Source organism: Acanthopagrus latus, chromosome 8 (genome assembly GCF_904848185.1).
Source record: "Acanthopagrus latus isolate v.2019 chromosome 8, fAcaLat1.1, whole genome shotgun sequence".
Taxonomy (NCBI): Eukaryota; Metazoa; Chordata; class Actinopteri; order Spariformes; family Sparidae; genus Acanthopagrus; species Acanthopagrus latus.
In genome coordinates, this window is record NC_051046.1 from 1,324,354 (window position 1) to 1,343,163 (window position 18,810).

Consider the following 18,810-nt stretch of genomic DNA (forward strand, 5'->3'; position numbering starts at 1 on the left):
AGTCTGAAATCAGCAACTTTACTGTCACATAAAAATACTTCTAATCAAAGAAATATTGGACTTCAGCTACTTTTAAAGAGACAGAGAGAAGTTCTTAATCTACTGCTGTGGTCCAATCAGAGGGATCTTCCATCTCAGTTGTCCGTCTGCTCCTGTAATCTGTGAGAAATCTGTCAAAGAAAAGATCGAATGGTTTCAAAAGCAGCAAGGTGAAGTTTGAGACTCAGCAGTGAGCTGAACATTGGAGTGTCTGTGGCCTGTTGGTCTGAACATACAGGGTGTTCCTGAATATCCTCCATGACCTCTTTTCTTATGTCGTCTATTGTGGTTGTTTGGCTGCTGGATCTTGCTGCAGTCAGGGTCGTTTCCCAATGACTTAATCAAACACTGAGAGGAGGAGCAACACTGGAAGTACACAGAGCTGCGTCACGTTTCCTGAATATAAAGTTAAAGTTTGAGTGAGAGCAGAGCTGCAGTCTCGAGTCTCTGTGTTTTCAACTGAATCCATCAGAGTTTTCTCAACTAAGCAGCAGAATCTCTGCAAACACCGGTGAGTAGCCTGACCTACAGACTCCATGCACTCACTGAATATCTGGTGGAAATGTTGTCAACGCCAGAATCAGACTTCTCTTTCATAAGAAAGCGTATTGCTGCCACACAGGACAAAACAGGCCGGATTAAAGCAGCACAGCACAGCTACTCACAGTCCTGTCTCTCTACATGGAGTTGGATAGTGATCAATAATCAATAAAGATGATGACAACAACTCCGTTTGACTGCATATGACCACAATGCTCTATTTAAGTGGAGGAGGAGAAGTGCTGCGGTGCGTCTCTGTGTGCGTAATGCTGTGCACGGTCAGAGTCCTCTGACCGGACATACAGACTATCATCGTGACTGGGGGCGGGTGAGGTCCTGAGGGTGAATAATTAATCTGTAAAGAGGAACATATTAACAATATAACCTGCAGCCACCCTCCAGCATCAGTGCCCATCTCTCTGCCAGCTGAAGTGTCGGTGCTGGTTTTAGACCGACGGGCTCAAAGTGAGATGAGATCAGAGCAGCAGAGAGAGTTTGCAGTTATAAGATGGGTCCTTGATCTAAAGTGAACGTCACATTGTTTTACCTGCTGTACACAGGCTCAGTATTCATATAGTGAGGTGCACCATCATAGGCAGGTTCACAAGGCGTGTACACTGACTTTTAATGACGAGAGTGGCTGCTTTCAGTCATTTTCCTTTGCAAGTACAAAGTAATGTCACTGTAGGAAACATCATGGCTCAGTTAAGCAGCAACACTTTCTATAATCATAAACAGGACAGTACAGAGGATCCTCTCCAGAGGAAACAGTGGTGATGGAGATTTACATAATCAATGAAGTTAAACTCTGTCTCCTAAACTCACGCGTCTTCTCTCTCAAGGGGGAGAAACTTAATGTCTCTGATGGCTGCAGGTTATTCTGTTAATGTTCCTCATTAAAGGTGAATTATTTCTGCCACCCACCCTGTTAATCACAATGATAGTCCTGTCCGGTTACATTACGCACAAAGAGACGCACCGCAGCGCTCCTCCACCTCCTGTTCCAGTTTAATAGCATTTTACACACAGACAGTCAAACGGACTTGTTGTCATCATCTTTACTGATTAATGATCACTATCAAACTCCATGTAGAAAGACCGGACTGTGAGTAGCTGTGCTGCTTGTATCCATGGAGGAGGATCCACATCAACATCTCTATAGGGCGCCTATTGTAAAGTTGCATGCAAGAATAAACTGCAACTTTTCACCACATTTAGCAACAAAACACGTTTAGAAAACGTGTCAATTTTAAAATGTTACTTTTTACCAGATTCACAGCAATATTTGTGAACTTTGTGATACTTACTTGTCTTGTAAAAATATAATGTCAATGGTAAATATAAATTAAAAATCTAAATGCTAAATTTAAAACTAAATCTAAATGTTAAGTATTAAATCTAAATGCTAAATTTAAATCTAAATGCAAAATTGAGTATAAATGTTAAAAATAAATCTAAATGTTAAATATAAGTGTTGACTCTAAAAGCTAAATATAAATGTTAAATTTAAATAAAATGCTAAATGTAGAGTCTTAATGTTAAATCTAAATCTAAATGTGGAATGTTAAACATGTCTAACTGTTAAATCTAAATCTAAATGTTAAATGCTAAATATGAATATAAATGTTAAATCTAAATGTTAAATCCAAATATAAATGTTGAACATTAAATATAAATATATGTTAAATATAAATGTTAAGTATAAATGTTAAATCTAAATGCTAAATGTAGAATTTAAATATAAATGCTTTATGTTAAATCTAAATGTTACCTCTAAATATAAATATAAATGTTAAATCTAAATGCTAAATGTAGAATTTAAATATAAATGCTTTATGTTAAATCTAAATGTTACCTCTAAACATAAATATAAATGTTAAATCTAAATGCTAAATGTAGAATTTAAATATAAATGCTTTATGTTAACTCCTCCACTGAACCACCACCTTATCGTGGTGGAGGGGTTTGAGTACCCGAATGATCCTAGGAGCTACGTATGTTGTCTGGGGCTTAATGCCCCTGGTAGGGTCTCCCAAGGCAAACAGGTCCTAGGTGACAGGTCAGACTAAGAGCAGTTCCAACGCCACCGATGACAAGTTGAATAACAAGGACGTTCACGTCGCCCAGAATGGCGTTACCGGGGCCCCACCCAGGCCTGGGGTTGGGGCTCACAGGCAAGCGCCTGGTGGCCGGGTCTTAGCCGCGGGACCTGGCCAGGCTCAGCCTGAAAGAGCAACGTGGGCCCGCCCTCCAGTAGGTTCACCACCCACAGGAGGGTTCAGAGGGGGCTTGTGCTAAGTGATTTGGGTGGTGGTCGTGGGCGGGGGCCCTGACGACCCAATCCCTGGACGGTGACTCTGGCCATGGGGACATGGAATGTCACCTCGCTGGGGGGGAAAGAGCCTGAGCTAGCGTGGGAGGTTGAGCGGTACTGGCTAGAGATAGTCAGGCTCACCTCCACGCACAGCCTGGGCTCTGGAACCAAACGCCTTGAGAGAGACTGGACTCTCTTCCACTCTGGAGTTGCCTGCGGTGAGAGGCGGCGAGCTGGTGTGGGCTTGCTTATAGCTCCTCAGCTCGGCCGCCATGTGTTGGAGTTTTCCCCCATGAACGAGAGGATCGTTTCCCTGCGCCTTCAGGGGTAGGTCTCTCATTGTTGTTTCGGCTTACGGGCTGAACAGCAGTGTAGAGTACCCGGTCTTCTTGGAGGCCCTGGGAGGGGTACTGGAGAGTGCTCCAACCGGGGACTCCGTCGTTCTACTGGGGGATTTCAACGCTCACGTAGGCAGCGACAGTGTTACCTGGAGGGGTGTGATTGGGAGGAACGGCCTCCCCGATCTGAACCCGAGTGGTGTTTTGTTATTGGACTTCTCTCCTAGTCACAGTTTGTCCATAACGAACACCATGTTCAAGCATAAAGGTGTCCATCAGTGCACGTGGCACCAGGACGCCCTAGGCCGGAGGTCAATGATCGACTTTGTGGTCATGTCATCTGACCTCCGGCCGTATGTCTCGGACACCCGAGTGAAGAGAGGGGCTGAGCTGTCAACTGATCACCACCTGGTGGTGAGTTTGATCTGCTGGCAGGGGAGGAAGCTGGACAGACTCGGCAGACCGAAACGTATTGTGAGGGTCTGCTGGGAGCGTCTGGCGGAACCCTCTGTCAGGGAGGTCTTCAACTCCCACCTCCGGGAGAGCTTTGACCAGATCCCGAGGGAGGCTGGGGACATTGAGTCCGAATGGACCATGTTCTCCACTTCCATTGTTGACGCGGCTGTTCGGAGCTGTGGCCGTAAGGTCTCTGGTGCCTGTCGTGGTGGCAATCCATGAACCCGGTGGTGGACTCTGGAAGTAAGGGATGCTGTCAAGCTGAAGGAGTCCTATCCAGCATGGCTGGCTTGGGGGACTCCTGAGGCAGCTGACGGGTACCAGCAGGCCAAGCGTGCTGCGGCACGGGCTGTTGCGGAAGCAAAAACTCAGGTCTGGGAAAAGTGCGGGGAGGCCATGGAGGAGGACTACCGCTCAGCCTCGAGGAAATTCTGGCAAACCATCTGGCACCTCAGGAGGGGAAGCAGGTCTCCACCAACACTGTTTACGGTGGGGGTGGGGAGCTGTTGACCTCAACTGGGGATATCGTCGGGCGGTGGAAGGAATACTTCGAGGATCTCCTCAATCCCACTGACACACCTTCAATAGAGGAAGCAGCGGCTGGGGACTCAGAGGTGGATTCATTCATCACCCTAGCCGAAGTCACTGAGGTAGTTGGTATGCTCCTCGGTGGCAAAGCACCGGGGGTGGATGAGATCCGCCCTGAGTACCTCACGTCTCTGGATGTTGTGGGGCTGTCTTGGCTGACACGTCTCTGCAGCGTTGCGTGGCAGTCGGGGACAGTGCCTCTGGACTGGCAGACCAGGGTGGTGGTCTGTCTATTTAAAAAGGGGGACCGGAGGGTGTGCTCCAACTATCGGGGGATCACATTCCTCAGCCTCCCTGGGAAGGTCTACTCTAGGGTACTGGAGAGGAGAATTTGGCCGATAGTTGAACCTCAGATTCAGGAGGAACAATGCGGTTTTCACCTTGGCCGTGGAAAACTGGACCAGCTTTATACCCTCCACAGGGTGCTCGAGGGTTCATGGGAGTTTGTCCAACCAGTCCCCATGTGTTTTGTGGACTTGGAGAAGGCATTCGACCGTGTACCTCACATCATTCTGTGGGAGGTGCTCCGGGAGTACGGGGTCAGAGGCCCTCTGCTAAGGGCTGTACGGTCCCTGTACGACCGGAGCAGGAGTCTGGTTTGCACTGCCGGCAGTAAGTCGGACCTGTTCCCGGTGCATGTTGGATTCCGGCAGGGCTGCCCTTTGTCACCGGTTCTGTTCATTATGTTTATGGACAGAATTTCTAGGCGCAGTCAAGGGGCCGGAGGTTCGGGAGCCACTGGATTTCATCTCTGCTTTTCGCGGATGATGTGGTCTTGTTGGCTCTTTCGAGCCAGGACCTCCAGCATGTCCTGGGGCGGTTTGCAGCCGAGTGTGAAGCAGCTGGGATGAGAATCAGCACCTCCAAATCCGAGGCCATGGTTCTCGACCGGAAAAAGGTGGCTTGTCCCCTCCGAGTTGGGGGAGAGCTACTGCCTCAGGTGGAGGAGTTTAAGTATCTTGGGGTCTTGTTCACGAGTGAGGGAAGGCTGGAGCGTGAGATTGACAGGCGGATCGGTGCGGCGGCTGCAGTAATGCGGTCGTTATACCGGTCTGTCATGGTGAAGAGAGAGCTGAGTCAAAAGGTGAAGCTCTCGATTTACCGGTCAATCTACGTTCCTACCCTCACCTATGGTCAGGAACTTTGGGTCATGACCGAAAGAATAAGATCCCGGATACAAGCGGCTGAAATGAGTTTCCTCCGCAGGGTGGCAGGTGCTCCCTTAGAGATAGGGTGAGGAGCTCTGTCACCCGGGAGGAGCTCGGAGTAGAGCCGCTGCTCCCCCACATCGAGAGGAGCCAGTTGATGTGGCTCGGGCATCTGTTTCGGATGCCCCCGGGACGCCTTCCACGGGAGGTGTTCCTGGCATGTCCCGCTGGAAGGAGACCCCGGGGAAGACCCAGGACAGGCTGGAGCGACTGTGTCACCCAGCTGGCCTGGGAACGCCTTGGGATCCTCCCAGAAGAGCTGCAGGAAGTGTCCGGGGTGAGGGAAGTCTGGGTGTCCCTGCTCAGACAGCTGCCCCCGCGACCCGGTATCGGATAAGCGGAAGAAGATGGATGGATGGATGGATGGTATTCACATTTTTGGCTCCGTCGAGCCAGGACCTCCAGCATGTTCTGGGGCGGTTTGCAGCCGAGTGCGAAGCAGCTGGGATGAGAATCAGCACCTCCAAGTCTGAGGCCATGGTTCTCGACCAGAAAAAGGTGGCTTGCTCCCTCCAGGTTACTGTGGTGGACGCTGTCGCAGCCGTTGTCACACAGAGATGCAGCATTATCGCCACAGTTGCGGTTAGCCAATTCTTTGCTGCGTAATTCACACAGAAAGCTAGCGCTGCTGCTCCTAAAGAGTCTCCTGAGCCTCCTGTCAATCTAAACATGTATCCGCTAACTGTTTATAAAACATATGGATGCTGTTATAATGTGTTGGGATTGAGCTCCTGACCCACCAAACATCAAGCTGCTTGGCTCTGCGTGAACAAACAGCAGCAGAGAATTGGTGAACCACCGCTGTGGCAATAATGCAACTCAGTTAAAAGGGCTACTGTCGCTGTCATGGCAGATGCATTGTATTGCTGTCAAAATGGCCCTACCAATGTTTCCAGCCAAGTCGCTGGACATGATGATAAGCAACTTGAGAGCACGGTGAGGAGGTGTGACTAACAGTGCAGCGCAGTCGTCTTCATCATCCATCTGACTGCCTGAAGGAGACCGCGGAAAGACGCTTGTTTGTGTCAATAAGCTTTTATTATGGTAATTTTGGTGACAGTAGTTTCACTCGAGACATTTAGATTTAACATCAAGTTTAGATTTGGATTTAGATTTAACATTTAGATTTAACATTCAGATTACATTCAGATTGAACATCTAGTATTTATATTTAAATTTAACATTTATATTTATATTTAACCTTCAGATTTAACATTTATATTTAAATTTAACATTCAACATTAAGATTTAATATTTAACATTAAGATTTAGATCTTTTTATTTAGATTTAACATTGACATATTTTCACAAGACAAGTAAATATCACAAAGTTCACAAATATTGGTGTAAATCTTGTCAAAAGTGATGGTGAAAAGTTGCTGTTTATTCGAGCAAGCACAACCTTACAATCGGTACAATGTTCCCATATGTCTCCACCTCCTCCTGCTTCTCTCTCCTACATAGTTTGTGTGTCCTTAACTTATCAACTTATTAAATCTGTTTTTCATGTCTGAGCCTCCTTCACTCACAGTGCTGTCCAGAACCTGACTGTGGAATGAGCTTACTCAATTAATCAGACACTGAATACTTGATGATTCTAACAAAATTCATCGACAACCACAGATCATATTAGAGTTGTGTCATTTTCTCTGTATTCTGGCAATCGGTTAGGTGCAATATATTTTCCACTAAGCATAGTTTAAACAAAATGTAATTATAATTTTGTTTTCTTCTCACTTTTCCTCCTCAGACTGTCAACATGTCTGCTGCCAGCTGTCTGCTGACTGAAGATCAGTTTCTGTGCTCCGTCTGTCTGGATGTGTTCACTGATCCAGTCGCCATACCATGTGGACACAACTTCTGTAAAACTTGCATCACTCAACACTTGGATAAAAATGTCCCGTGTCAGTGTCCCAACTGTAAAGAGGTTTTCTACACGAAACCGAAGCTGCAGGTCAACACGTTCATCTCTGAGATGGCTGCTCAGTTCAGACAGTCAGCTCAACAGAAAGCCAGCAGCAGCAGCTCAGAGCAACAAGTTTCCAAACCAGGAGAAGTTCCCTGTGACGACTGCACTGGAACCAAACTGAAGGCCTTGAAGTCCTGCCTGGTGTGTCTGGCCTCCTACTGTGAGACTCACCTGGAGCCTCACCTGACAAAGTCAGGCCTGAAAAGACATCAGCTGATCGACCCTGTGGAGAACCTGGAAGGCAGGATGTGTACGAAGCACAATAAACTGCTGGAGCTGTTCTGTAAGACCGACCAGATGTGTGTCTGCATGCTCTGCAGTATTTCACACCACCAGGGACATTCTGTTGTTCCTCTGAAAGAAGGATATGAAGGAAAGAAGGCCGAGCTGGGGAAGACATACGCTGAAATTCAGCAGATGATCCAGAAGAGACGAGTGAAGATTGAGGAGATGAAGCGCTCAGTGCAGCTCAGTAAGAAAGATGCAGACAGAGAGATAGCAGCTGGTGTTCAGGTCTTCAGAGCTCTGAAGGAGTCTGTTGAGAGAAGCCAGGCCGAGCTCATGGACACCATCAAAGAGAAGCAGAGAGAGACAGAGAAACAGGCTGAAGGCTTCATCAAAGAGCTGGAACAGGAAATCTCTGAGCTGGAGAAAAGAAGCTCTGAGATGAAGAAGCTCTCACAGTCTGAAGACCACCTCCACCTCCTCCAAAGCTTCCCCTCACTGAACTCTGCTCCACCCACCAAGGACTGGACAGGAGTCAGCATCCGTCCACCTTCATATGAGGGGACTGTGGTGAGAGCTGTGAATCAGCTGGAGGAGACGCTCAGTAAACAGATGAAGAAGCTGTTTGAGGCCGAGCTGAAGAGGGTCCAGCAGTATGCAGTGGATGTGACACTCGATCCTGATACAGCACATCCCAAACTCATCCTGTCCGATGATGGAAAACAAGTTAAACATGGTGATGTAAAGAAGAAACTCCCAGACAACCCAGAGAGATTTGATAAATGTCCCTGTGTGTTAGCAAAGCAGAGTTTCTCTTCAGGAAGATTTTATTATGAGGTTCAGGTTAAAGAGAAGACCAAATGGGATTTAGGAGTGGCCAGAGAGTCGATCAACAGAAAGGGATCAATCACAGCATCTCCTCAGGATGGTTACTGGAGGATATGTTTGAGGAATAAAAATGAGTACTACGCTCTTACTGACCCTTCAGTCCGTCTCTCTCTGAAGCATCAGCCTGAGAAGGTGGGGGTGTTTGTGGATTATGAGGAGGGTCTGGTCTCCTTTTATGATGTTGGTGCTGCAGCTCTTATCTACTCCTTTACTGGCTGCTGCTTCACACAGAAACTCTACCCATTCTTCTGTCCAAGTCTTAATTATGATGGCAAAAACTCTGCTCCTCTGATCATCTCTCCTGTCAATTAGATTAGATAATCAGTTGATTTTCAAAAGAAAGATTCACATCATTAACATAATAAATGTATTTTTTCTGATGTATCCTGTATATTTTCAGATTGTGATCAATGTGTTTTCACCATTTTTATCATAAATGGTTGTATTTGATGTGTCACTTTGATATTTACTACAACAACACACCTGCACTGCTTCATATTATATTAAGTCTGTAACATGCAGCTTTCCAGGGATATTTCTTGATATAGTAAATTTAATAATGTCAATGAAATCCTTTTAGAAATGTGTTAAAATTACATTTCTCTGCTAAAAGTCAGCTCCTGGATCGGTTGTTCACAGTTCACACATGGTGATTGTCCCACACGAGGATGCGTCGGGAAGACTAGGGCTAAAATCCTGTTGTGTGAACTTTCTATAGAAAGACTTTATGTTGATTGTTGTTACTGTTTGTTCAAACTCAACTTTCACTGTCTGATCAATGTGTATATGAGAAGTGCATCATAGGCTATAACTTTGGCTCTAGGGTTTTTTTGGGAAGGGTTCAAGGTGGCAATGGGATGTCTAGAAGTGCTAAAAATAACTCGACGATTTTAAACATTGCACACATAATTTTAAATGTTAAAAGTTTTAAAAGTTTTTTAATAGGCAAAAACATAAATCAATTTTTACACATACACATAAGTGTGGATGGTAAGTCTCCTATTTTGCAGAACCTTTACAGTCAGGTAAAAGATTAACAATGAAAAACAAACAGGACCTTTATCTGAGCTCATAAATCATATTCAAAGGCCATTAATGCTGTGTTCAATATAAATTAACTTACGATGACTCCCCTGAATTACAAAGTACAGAATACCGTATATTACAGGGGGAACTGATAATAAGATTACTTTGGATGTTTTGAATTAACATTAAACAGTAGGGGTGGAGTAGCCACTCAGATTGTAGGAGTGTCACTGGTCACACCTTCAAACCCTTTAACTGTCTGATCATTGTACGGATACGTAAGTGTCACAAACTATTGAATAAAAGTTCATGTAGAAGACAAAAGTTTTTATTGTGTCTGATTAGTTCATTTTGTCCTTGATTCATAATTTAAGAATGAAAAACAACTGATGGTTTTTCTAATGATGACAAAATCATGTGATTAAACATCTGTTCTCAGACTGACTTGAGTTGGCAAGCTCACTGAATGCAAATATAATTTAAATGCAACTGATATTTATTTAGTGTGGGTGAAAAAGTGCAGAGTGCAAAACTACAAAACAAACAAACAAAAAGAAGCACACTTGCCAGTGAAGTCAGCGGTCAAATCACCAAACCAAAGTCAGCTCTTTGGCAATGTTAGCTCTATGAACCGCAATGTTGGTCTGAAATATCTTAATATACAGGCTGACAACACAGTCAGCAGTAAACAAATAAGAAGATCGTGTTCATGTGAGTTCATGTGTATCTACATTATCTTTAAATCCAGTCCTTCCAGATTCAACACAGACCCAGAGTCCAGCCTTCAGGTTCCAGCAGCAGTGGGTCTGTGGAAGAAGTTGTGGATTTGCTGAGCAGCAGCTTGACCCACGATGGGCTCCAGCTCAGTGGGGGCGGCGTTGCAGAGCTGCTGGATGCTGGAGAAGTGCTGAAGCAGGGCCAGAGCTTTGACCCTGCCGACCCCGGGGACCTGCTGGACCAGAGCCAGAACCAGCGGGTCCAGCAGCTGAACTGAACTCCTCCTCCTGAAGGGGTTCTCCCTGCCCCCTCCATTAACCTGGAAACAATGAGAGCCGGTTGGAGTGTTTGACTCAGGTGACATCATGACTGGGTTATCACTGTTAACTCTACATCTGCAGGCTGTGACTTTTAAACAAATAATATGTTATTACTGCCAAGTGTTGTGTGAGGAGGACTGGGCTCAGAGCCTGGCAGTTCTGGAAGGAGAGTCAGGTATAGAAATCTGTTGCCTCAACTCAAAATTGTGTTGCAAATCAAGCATTTTTCAGCAAATATATTCTCATTTCATCATATTTCTCTCTTTTCTTTTAAAACATTAAAAATGAAGCGTTTTCCAAACTGTGAAGACTATGAGGCCTATAAATGTCAAACACAAAACAGAGGACACTGACTGAAACACAGATATTCTACAAATGCCTTCAAAGAATCAACACATTTGATCAAATTCAATCACCAAATCAAACAGGTATTGATAGCAGGTTTATTGTTTGTCCTGGTTACTTACAATCTGAGTGATGAGCTGCGAGGCCTCGGTCTGCCCGCTGACTGGCAGTAGTGTCAGGCCGAGGTCAAACACCACAAACTTCTGCACAGCACTGAAGTACTGCTCGCTAAGTCTGGTGTTCTCCACCAGCACCAGCTCCTGGAAACTGCTGCTGCTCTGTAAAACAGGTTCACATCAGACACATAAAGACGTGCATCAAAACTGCTTCAGTAGACATTTCTTTTACCAAACTCACATTTCTGTAGCGAACCAGTTTCCTCTTGTAGCTGCTTGCTGCTATGATGTCGCACTCAGACACGTACAGGACGCAGCTTTTGTTGGGCAGGTGGAAATCTGCCGCACCAAGCTCACTCTCAAAGAGGATTTTCACACCTCCACCTGCAACAACAACAAGAGCTTGTTTTATCTTAGCATTTTTTTCAAAGAGACTATAAAATGACTAATCTCTTAAATGAAGATGCAGATGCAGAGGAAGGTGACAATTTTCAATCCGCTGTGACCAAAGATAAAGATATCACATACTAGAGGCCACAGAAGGCAAAAGCTAAACAAAGTACACGGTGCAGCCAAAGAAGTGGAGGTATTGTATTTACCTTTAAAAGAAACATTCTCTTTTTTGAACCAAAATACTGAAAAATGTTAGATTTTTCTATTTTCTGTTGATTTCACAGAGATTTCACACTGAACTCCGCTCAAAATTGTTATTAAACACAACTCTAATGATAATAAAACATTAATATTGAATGTAAACTTAAGATTCAAGTGACTTTTCTGACACTTTAGTGTACATCCTTCAAAACGGCTTGATAACAATCCACTTAATAGCGCTTATTTCTGTAAAATAACTACATGTCCTGACAACAGCAGTGTCAGATGATGGTAGAAGTTGTCATTTCATTACATCAGAGAACAAATCATCAGAAAGACAGAATTAAACGAGCCGAATTAAACCCGGAATCTTTTTGAAGGAAAATGTTAACGTTCATTTCACAAAGCTTCTTTACTTGTTCTTTAGAGAAACAAACTTGTATATCGACATTTTGTGAATTGGCACACGCTTTGTTGCCTCCATACAAACACATGAATACACAGCAAACGTTACAAAGCTGAAAGGCTGTTAAGTGTTTTTGAATAAATGACTAAATCACCTTTTAAACTTTGAATAAGTGACGAGTTTCTCCACTTCTCGCTGGTGATAACATGTCCGTAGGGAGGGACCACATTGAGCACAGCAGCTGCTTTGGTCTCCATGTAGCTCAACAGCGTTTCACCGTCTAAATGTGGTTAAAAACGGATGTAGTATTCTCCCCAGAGATGGTGTAAAGTCTATAGAAAGATATCATTACAACGACCGAGTTCAAAAACACGAATGTTAGCCAAACAGATTAGCGCTGTTTGTTTTGTTGCCTCCAAAAGTCTGAATTTCTTCCTCGTCCTCAGTTCATTGGTGGATGTGAGGAGCAACTGCGTCTCTGTCGCCCCCTGGAGGATCAGAGGGGACGCACACACATCCCACCCATAGTCACAACAGTCCTATACATTCAAACACTTGTAATAGATAACACACAAATTACTACAATAATTACCTAAATGTATATACAATTTCTTATTAGTATATAATGGTAATATTTGGTATTTTCCAGATTTGTCCATTACAGCAGTTTGAATGTTTCCTCACAGCCTAAAATGTGTTTTAAATAAAAGGAAGCAAACATCACTATCTGCTTTCAGCAACACAGCATTATTTAACAGTTATGGTTCTTCTGAACTAGTCTATGATTAGTGGGTTTCCTGTAAGGATTAGCTGTACTTTGTATCCATTGCCAATTAGCAAATGTCACCTTGCTAACATGCTAAACTATGATGGTGAAGCTAGTTTAGCATGTTAGCATTGTTACGGTGACCATGTTAACATGTTGAAATTAGCATCACAGAGCCACTAAGATAAGTTAAGTTGAAGTGTATAGATATGTTAATAAGAAAAAAGCAATCATTAGCTCAGAGAGCTTGAGACATTCACCTGTGAACCTACCTTTACCTTCCGTCTGCTCTGAGGAAATTTAATGGCGCTTCGGTAGTTTAAACTGAAAATAAAATGGCGGCTCCTCAGCGACCTCTAACGGTCACGGTCAGAATCAGGTACGTCTCATTTTCCGGTCTTTTCCACCGGGTCACCTGCTGGACCTGCTCAAGAGCACCAGAGCAGGTACGTTTTCCGTATTAAATTCGACGGAAACCAAACAGAAAAACATACAGAACAGTACATCAACGAACACCTGACAAATTCCGCTTCATCTAACGAGTTACATATTAGAGTTTCAAGTGAACTACTGCAGCATCACTGCTCATGAGCTAACGTTAGCTAACGTTAGCTAGCTAGCTGACAGGCGCTAATCAGTCTGTGCTCTGACTTTCAGTCATTATTCGACGTTTAGCTTTAATTCCGTTAACTTACTGTATTTTATTTGTTTTTTGATTTTGCAGCGATCGTTGTTTGTAAGACATCTGTGTGCTGACGATGCTGAAGATATCCATTTTGAAGGTAAGTGAACTTTTCATCAAGTAGCTAAACTGATGACTGAAGTTAGGGAACTTGACGTTAATTAATGTACATGTGGTGACAGCTGCCATTCAGCATTAAGTCGCGCGTTTGTGAATAAAGATGGATATAAGGCGGTTTGTGGAGGGGTGTCTTCATTTTAAAACTGTTATATAACATTACTGTTGAAGTTGCAGGAGTGTAATGTCCTGTAAAGCTTTGTCAAATCAATTCATAGTCTATTGTCACAGATGATCTAATGCAGATATAGATTTGGTTACTAAATTAGATGTTGACATTGCAACCTGTAGTTTCAACCAGTGCATGTAACATTATTAATACAGTAGGTGGAGCACCAACAGATATTACAGGTGCGCCTCAAAATATTAATCCAAAAAGTGAAACTGTCATTACACATAAAGTGTAATATTTCAGTCCTCTTTTGTTTTAATTTGGATTATTACAATTTACAATCAAAAGAAAGAGGATTTAGGATACAGAAATGTCAACCTTCTGAAAAACATGTTCCTTTATGCAGTCAATACTTGGTCGCGGCTCCTTTTGCACAAATTACTGCATCGATGTGGCGTGACGTGGAGCAGGTGAGACTGAAGCATAAATCGGTTCAGCTGGACCCACTTCCTCTTTTTTCTGGCCTCTGCAGGTTGAGGACCCGTCCTGCCTCTGGGGTCGGGTTGTCTGCGGTGACACAGAGACCACGAAACAGTACGACAACCTTCTGAATCAGATGAACCTCTTCTACCATGATGTCACTCAGGACCTGCGGAGGCTGCAGCCTACATCGTTGCAGGAGGGAGAGGTAATGAAACACCTGACCCAGCGCGGGGACACCTTTTTGTGTCACCTTGATGGCGCTGAAGGTGGACTGGATGTGCGCGTTACTATATTTCCTCTCAGGTGTGTGTGGTGTACTGGTCAGCGATGAAGTGGTGGTGTCGGGCTGTGGTGGAGTCGGTCTTTATGGACTTGCCGTCCTGTCAGGCTCATTGCCTCCTGGTGGACCACGGAGAACGACTTGTTGTCCCATCAGACCGGTAAGACCAGAACAGAACTAGTCTTCCTCAAAATTGGACCAATATCAGTTGCAGACCTGAGTGTGTGTGTGTGTGTGTGTTTGATTTTTAACTTTTGCGTTCTCCTCTGGCTCTGACAAGGATCCGAATCGCTGTGCCACATTTCCTCCAGTTGCCCTTCTGGGTGAGGAGGTTCCACCTGGCGGGTATCAAACCCATGACCCTGGAAGTTAATGTCCTTGAGGAGAATGCAAAGCTCATGTAAGAAAGGCTTACTATGTACCATTGTACTATGGCTGGTTTTGTGTTGTCCAGTGTGCACTTTTTAAGGGAATCCAGCCCATGAAGGTGTTAAAATAAGCTCTGAATGGCACAACATCTTCTCCTGCTTCTACTGATACTTGCTCTCTGAAATCAATTTCACTTTTCACCTGAAGTTTTCTTCTTTTCCTTCGCAGTCCGTCCAGTCAGTGGGACAGCTCTGCCACGCTCTACCTGCACAACCTGCTGCAAGGTGACAACACAGCATGTCTATGAACTAAGAATACAGTTTGTTTTGTTTTATTGTACATCTTTAAAGCAGCATCTGAACTGTAATGAGTTGATGTTAAAACATGTTTGCAGTCTTGTGCATTCACTTGAAAGATTGCTTCCTTCCATCAGTGTCGACTCAGACGGAGGCCGTGTTGCTTGAATCGGTGTCAGACTCCACCTCCATTGAGCTCTACCTGACCGTAGGTGGCATCAAGGTGAACTTTGACTCCACGCTGTAGGATTTGACAAGACACAGACATAAATACAGAAAAGATCATGAATGAAGTCTGATACTCCTTGTAAACAATTGTGTCTTGATATTGTTGATGACATCACAGCTGTCATCAATCGTCTCTTGTTTGCTTTCATCAGTCAGTTTGTGTAGCTTGTTATCAGAGCTTTTTTAACTAATCGGTAGGTTTTGGTTGATTTTTTAGATCTGTGTGAACGACGATCTGGTGGCCAAGAAGTTTGCAGTTTACATCGGAGAGTCAGCAGATGGTGGCGGGCTGGATGAGCTGGACCAAGTTCCTGTCATGCTGTCCTCCAACATCTTAACTCAGACTGTCTACACGACCTCAAACAAGCTGGCAGCGCAAACACAGCCACCTCCTGGTAAACACACAGACAGACGTCACTTCCTGCTCATGGCAGCCACTGCCATCAGTGTGTGACATGGAGTGACATGGTGTTGTGTATCTGCTTCACATTCACACTGACTCTAATCTGGTTTGACCCTCAGTGATGTCACAAGGTTTGGCTGCAGCCGGAGCAGGTGATTGGCTGACGGCCCCCTTTACAACCCAGGTCAGCAGCTCTGTTCACTGTGCTAGTCTCTGCTCTGGACTAAGTGTGCACCTGTACTCACCTCTGAACTCTCTGCTGCTTCAGAGGCCACAACATGAGCTGAGGACCTCCGAGGAAGGCGGCAGGTCAAAGGTCACAGATGAGCGACTGCCTCCAGGCAGCCAATCAAAGAGGGGCTCAGATACTGCAGTTGCAGAGAGGTGAGCGCAGGTTGTTGTTGAGCGTGGCTGAGATATATCAAAATATAAGTTTGTTTTAAATACTTTGCTCTCATATTCAGTGATTCATCAGAGGACACAGACTCTTCTCTGGCTGCAGCTCTGACCAAAAACCTCAGTCTGTACAGGTGAGACTTGATCACACACAGAGCCTCTGATGTGACTGGCTGAAACACTCAGCAGGTTTCTTGTCTTTCTTAATATGATTGAGAAATGCTGACGGAGCACTTCCCCACAGGTTCCTCAAGTTTCTGAATCCGAGCAGCAGCGACCAGCAGGCGGCTGCACAGAACACGTACACCACAGGAAGTGTTTCTCAAGGAGAGGCCGAGCTTTTAAGAGCTGGTGCTCTGGTAAAGTTTTCAGCACATTTTGAAAGACATTTTACTAAATCACAACACTCACAAGGCAGTAGATTTTACTAAGAGAAGTCTAAACTTGTTGACTGTGACTGGAGTGCTCACAGATGTGGTAGTTGGTTACCGTATTTCACCTGCACAGTCCCGTCAGGAAATGATAGGTGATGGTTTGGTTTCTGTTTTTCTTTCCAGGTCAGTCAGCAAGAAGAGTTGAAATACATTCAACCTGAAGAGACAGCTGATGCCTCCAGCACCTGCATGGGACAGGAAGTGTACGTTTCCATCACACCTTAAACAGTCCAGTTTATTTAATTAAAGCTACTGGGGGATGTGGAGGATTATATTATCATTGTGCTCCTTTATTTAATTCATCATTCACCATTATAAGCCTTGTTTTAAGTGTTTAGGTTGTAGTCAGTATCACAGTGACAGAGTGTCACAGAGTAAGTAATACAGTGACAACGTGACACTTATATTCAGGCTTCTTCCAATTTCACACAAAGACAACAAACAGATAAAACAGGAGGTTCTTTAAAATCTACCATGTTAAAATGGGCATCAGTCTGGATGAGATTTAAATTAGCCAGGCCAGGATTAAAATCAGTGACTATCACAGGTAATGTTAAAATCAGTCCACTTCCCCTGAACCTCACCTGACTTCTGACATTATAGTAGAGGAATAAATGACTGATTTTTGGCTAAACTGTTTTTTAATGTTAACTGACTGAAACTTCCACTTGTTGTAACTTTACTCTTTGGCTTGATTTATATTTTTTTAGTGGAAAAAGTGGAACTGAATGGCTCGGTGAGAGCAGTCAGGTTGAATATCCGACTGATGGTGAAACAAGGTACAATGAAATAGTCTTTATTAACTTTCCCAATATTAAACCTTATCTTACAACATGTCTACATTATAGTCCAGATGTGATCCGGTCAAGATAAGATGCTGTGTGTTCTGATCATCTATTTATTTGTCAGCAGTTCATGTGAATCAGCAGAGTGGAGACCAGCAGAAGTGGAGAAGGTGTGCAGGAGTAAAGCGGACCGGGTGTGTTTACGGTGAGCTGCAGCTCAGAGAGGAAAGATTCACACTCAGTCAGTTCTGAGGACACGAAACTGGACACGAGTGTTTGTTGGTAACAGCAGTGAACATCTGCTGGCTCGTCAGGTTACCACACCTCACAGCATGAAAGTTAAAAACTGACTAAGTCCTGATTAAACTTTTTTTTTTTTTTTTTAATTCTCAGTACTAACGATATCCAGCGTGTTTGAATTCTCATTGTTTTGTCTGACACAGCCTTTTGGACTGGTTGAACCCGGAGCCTCTGAACCCTAAACCACATGCTGCAGAAGATTGGGTATGTTCCCTGATTTAATTCTGAACTTTACAAACAAGATGTTTTTGCTGTGGTTTTGAGTTTAGTTTTGAGTTTGTTTTCCCCCACCTTTGTGATTCACCTGTTCATGATGAGCCTCCTTTGTATTTCTGGGCCCAACAATTACTCAATATATTGTTGAAGCTGCAATTGTTTGATGCATATTGAATATGTGACCTAACAGTAATTAAGTACTTTTGTGCGGCTGGAATATCCTGACCCACAAATCTTGTTCTCCAGATGTAAGAAAACATGTTTGTTTGGTACAGACTTCAACAAATGTCACATCATTGATTTTTGTTGAAAATGAACATTGTGTTGCAGGAATGATTGTTCCCCTAAATCAAGAATCATAGTGCAATCATAATATCTGAATACATTCACAGTATGGTCTCTTTTATGATCATATCTTGCAGCTCTAGTGTTGCTTCCTCTCTTCACTTGGTTGTGTTTGTAGCAGAGCTTATCTCAAAATGTGTTTTTGGGTCAATTCTACTGATTCAGTGCCAGCAGGCTGTCTGGATGAATCTTGCTGTATCAGTTATTCTCCCTGTGATTTTGGATGTATCACGAGTAATGAGTACCGACATAACAATGAATTTTAACTTGTCTGGTGGGATAAGTAAGTTTCTCTTCTACTTGCCCTACAACGAAATCCACTTTTCAAACAGACGGGTCTTAATGTGGAGCCGCTGTATTTTGTCCCTTTGTTTTCACTTTTAAATGGTTAATCTGCATTGTTTGCTGTTTGTGATTGATCTGTGCTTTACTGTTTGTTCTCAGTTGAGTTTTTGTATTGATCCATAGTTTTAGTTGGATTTGCATTGATCGTCCTGCCTCCTGACTGT

The 18,810-nt window shown here is 44.0% G+C and overlaps 3 protein-coding genes across 9 annotated transcripts in view; 2 read left to right on the top strand and 1 right to left on the bottom strand.

The window, feature by feature from the left end:
• The first annotated feature begins 188 nt into the window (after positions 1–188).
• LOC119025123 (zinc finger protein RFP-like) lies at positions 189–8,877 on the top strand. The gene is made up of 2 exons (XM_037108496.1): positions 189–550; positions 7,234–8,877. The coding sequence occupies exon 2, from the start codon at positions 7,243–7,245 to the stop codon at positions 8,875–8,877; it is 1,635 nt and encodes a 544-aa protein (XP_036964391.1). The 5' UTR covers positions 189–550; positions 7,234–7,242.
• Positions 8,728–13,266, bottom strand: faap24 (FA core complex associated protein 24). Of its 4 annotated transcripts, none has more exons than XR_005076697.1 (5): positions 12,244–12,697; positions 11,331–11,473; positions 11,096–11,251; positions 10,323–10,627; positions 8,728–8,866 (listed from the first exon to the last, which is right to left on the bottom strand). XR_005076697.1 is itself a non-coding variant. In XM_037108504.1 (5 exons), the coding sequence occupies exons 2-5, from the start codon at positions 12,344–12,346 to the stop codon at positions 10,376–10,378; spliced, it is 654 nt and encodes a 217-aa protein (XP_036964399.1). In that variant the 5' UTR covers positions 12,347–12,369; positions 13,128–13,266; the 3' UTR covers positions 9,902–10,375. The 4 variants fall into 4 exon arrangements, 3 of the variants coding, with proteins under 3 accessions (XP_036964399.1, XP_036964400.1, XP_036964401.1); XM_037108504.1 differs by lacking the exon at positions 8,728–8,866 and adding an exon at positions 13,128–13,266 and having other exon boundaries at positions 9,902–10,627; positions 12,244–12,369; XM_037108505.1 differs by lacking the exon at positions 8,728–8,866 and adding an exon at positions 13,128–13,262 and having other exon boundaries at positions 9,902–10,627; positions 12,244–12,421.
• tdrd12 (tudor domain containing 12) overlaps positions 13,218–18,810 on the top strand; it is a 16,499-nt gene continuing 10,906 nt past the window's right edge. For 3 of the 4 annotated variants that reach the window (XM_037108487.1, XM_037108485.1, XM_037108488.1), the window contains exons 1-16: positions 13,218–13,301; positions 13,580–13,637; positions 14,299–14,454; positions 14,553–14,689; positions 14,810–14,929; positions 15,127–15,182; positions 15,332–15,417; positions 15,640–15,817; positions 15,945–16,009; positions 16,094–16,209; positions 16,290–16,355; positions 16,466–16,580; positions 16,779–16,858; positions 17,366–17,434; positions 17,565–17,645; positions 17,884–17,944. In XM_037108487.1, the coding sequence (XP_036964382.1) occupies positions 13,614–13,637; positions 14,299–14,454; positions 14,553–14,689; positions 14,810–14,929; positions 15,127–15,182; positions 15,332–15,417; positions 15,640–15,817; positions 15,945–16,009; positions 16,094–16,209; positions 16,290–16,355; positions 16,466–16,580; positions 16,779–16,858; positions 17,366–17,434; positions 17,565–17,645; positions 17,884–17,944 (1,410 nt within the window). In that variant the 5' untranslated portion in view covers positions 13,218–13,301; positions 13,580–13,613. The remainder of the gene's footprint in view (positions 13,302–13,579; positions 13,638–14,298; positions 14,455–14,552; positions 14,690–14,809; positions 14,930–15,126; positions 15,183–15,331; positions 15,418–15,639; positions 15,818–15,944; positions 16,010–16,093; positions 16,210–16,289; positions 16,356–16,465; positions 16,581–16,778; positions 16,859–17,365; positions 17,435–17,564; positions 17,646–17,883; positions 17,945–18,810) is intronic. The other variant, XM_037108486.1, reaches the window with a different exon arrangement.

What these genes read in the sequence shown, in the direction of transcription:
- faap24 (XM_037108504.1), bottom strand. Translation starts at nt 12,346, where the DNA reads ATGGAGACCAAAGCAGCTGCTGTGCTCAATGTGGTCCCTCCCTACGGA. An exon ending in ACTTATTCAAAGTTTAAAAG is followed by an intron (nt 11,474 to 12,243) that starts GTGATTTAGTCA and finishes TTGTTGTTGCAG; the next exon opens with GTGGAGGTGTGAAAATCCTC. An exon ending in AACTGGTTCGCTACAGAAAT is followed by an intron (nt 11,252 to 11,330) that starts GTGAGTTTGGTA and finishes CCTGTTTTACAG; the next exon opens with AGCAGCAGCAGTTTCCAGGA.
- LOC119025123 (XM_037108496.1), top strand. Translation starts at nt 7,243, where the DNA reads ATGTCTGCTGCCAGCTGTCTGCTGACTGAAGATCAGTTTCTGTGCTCC.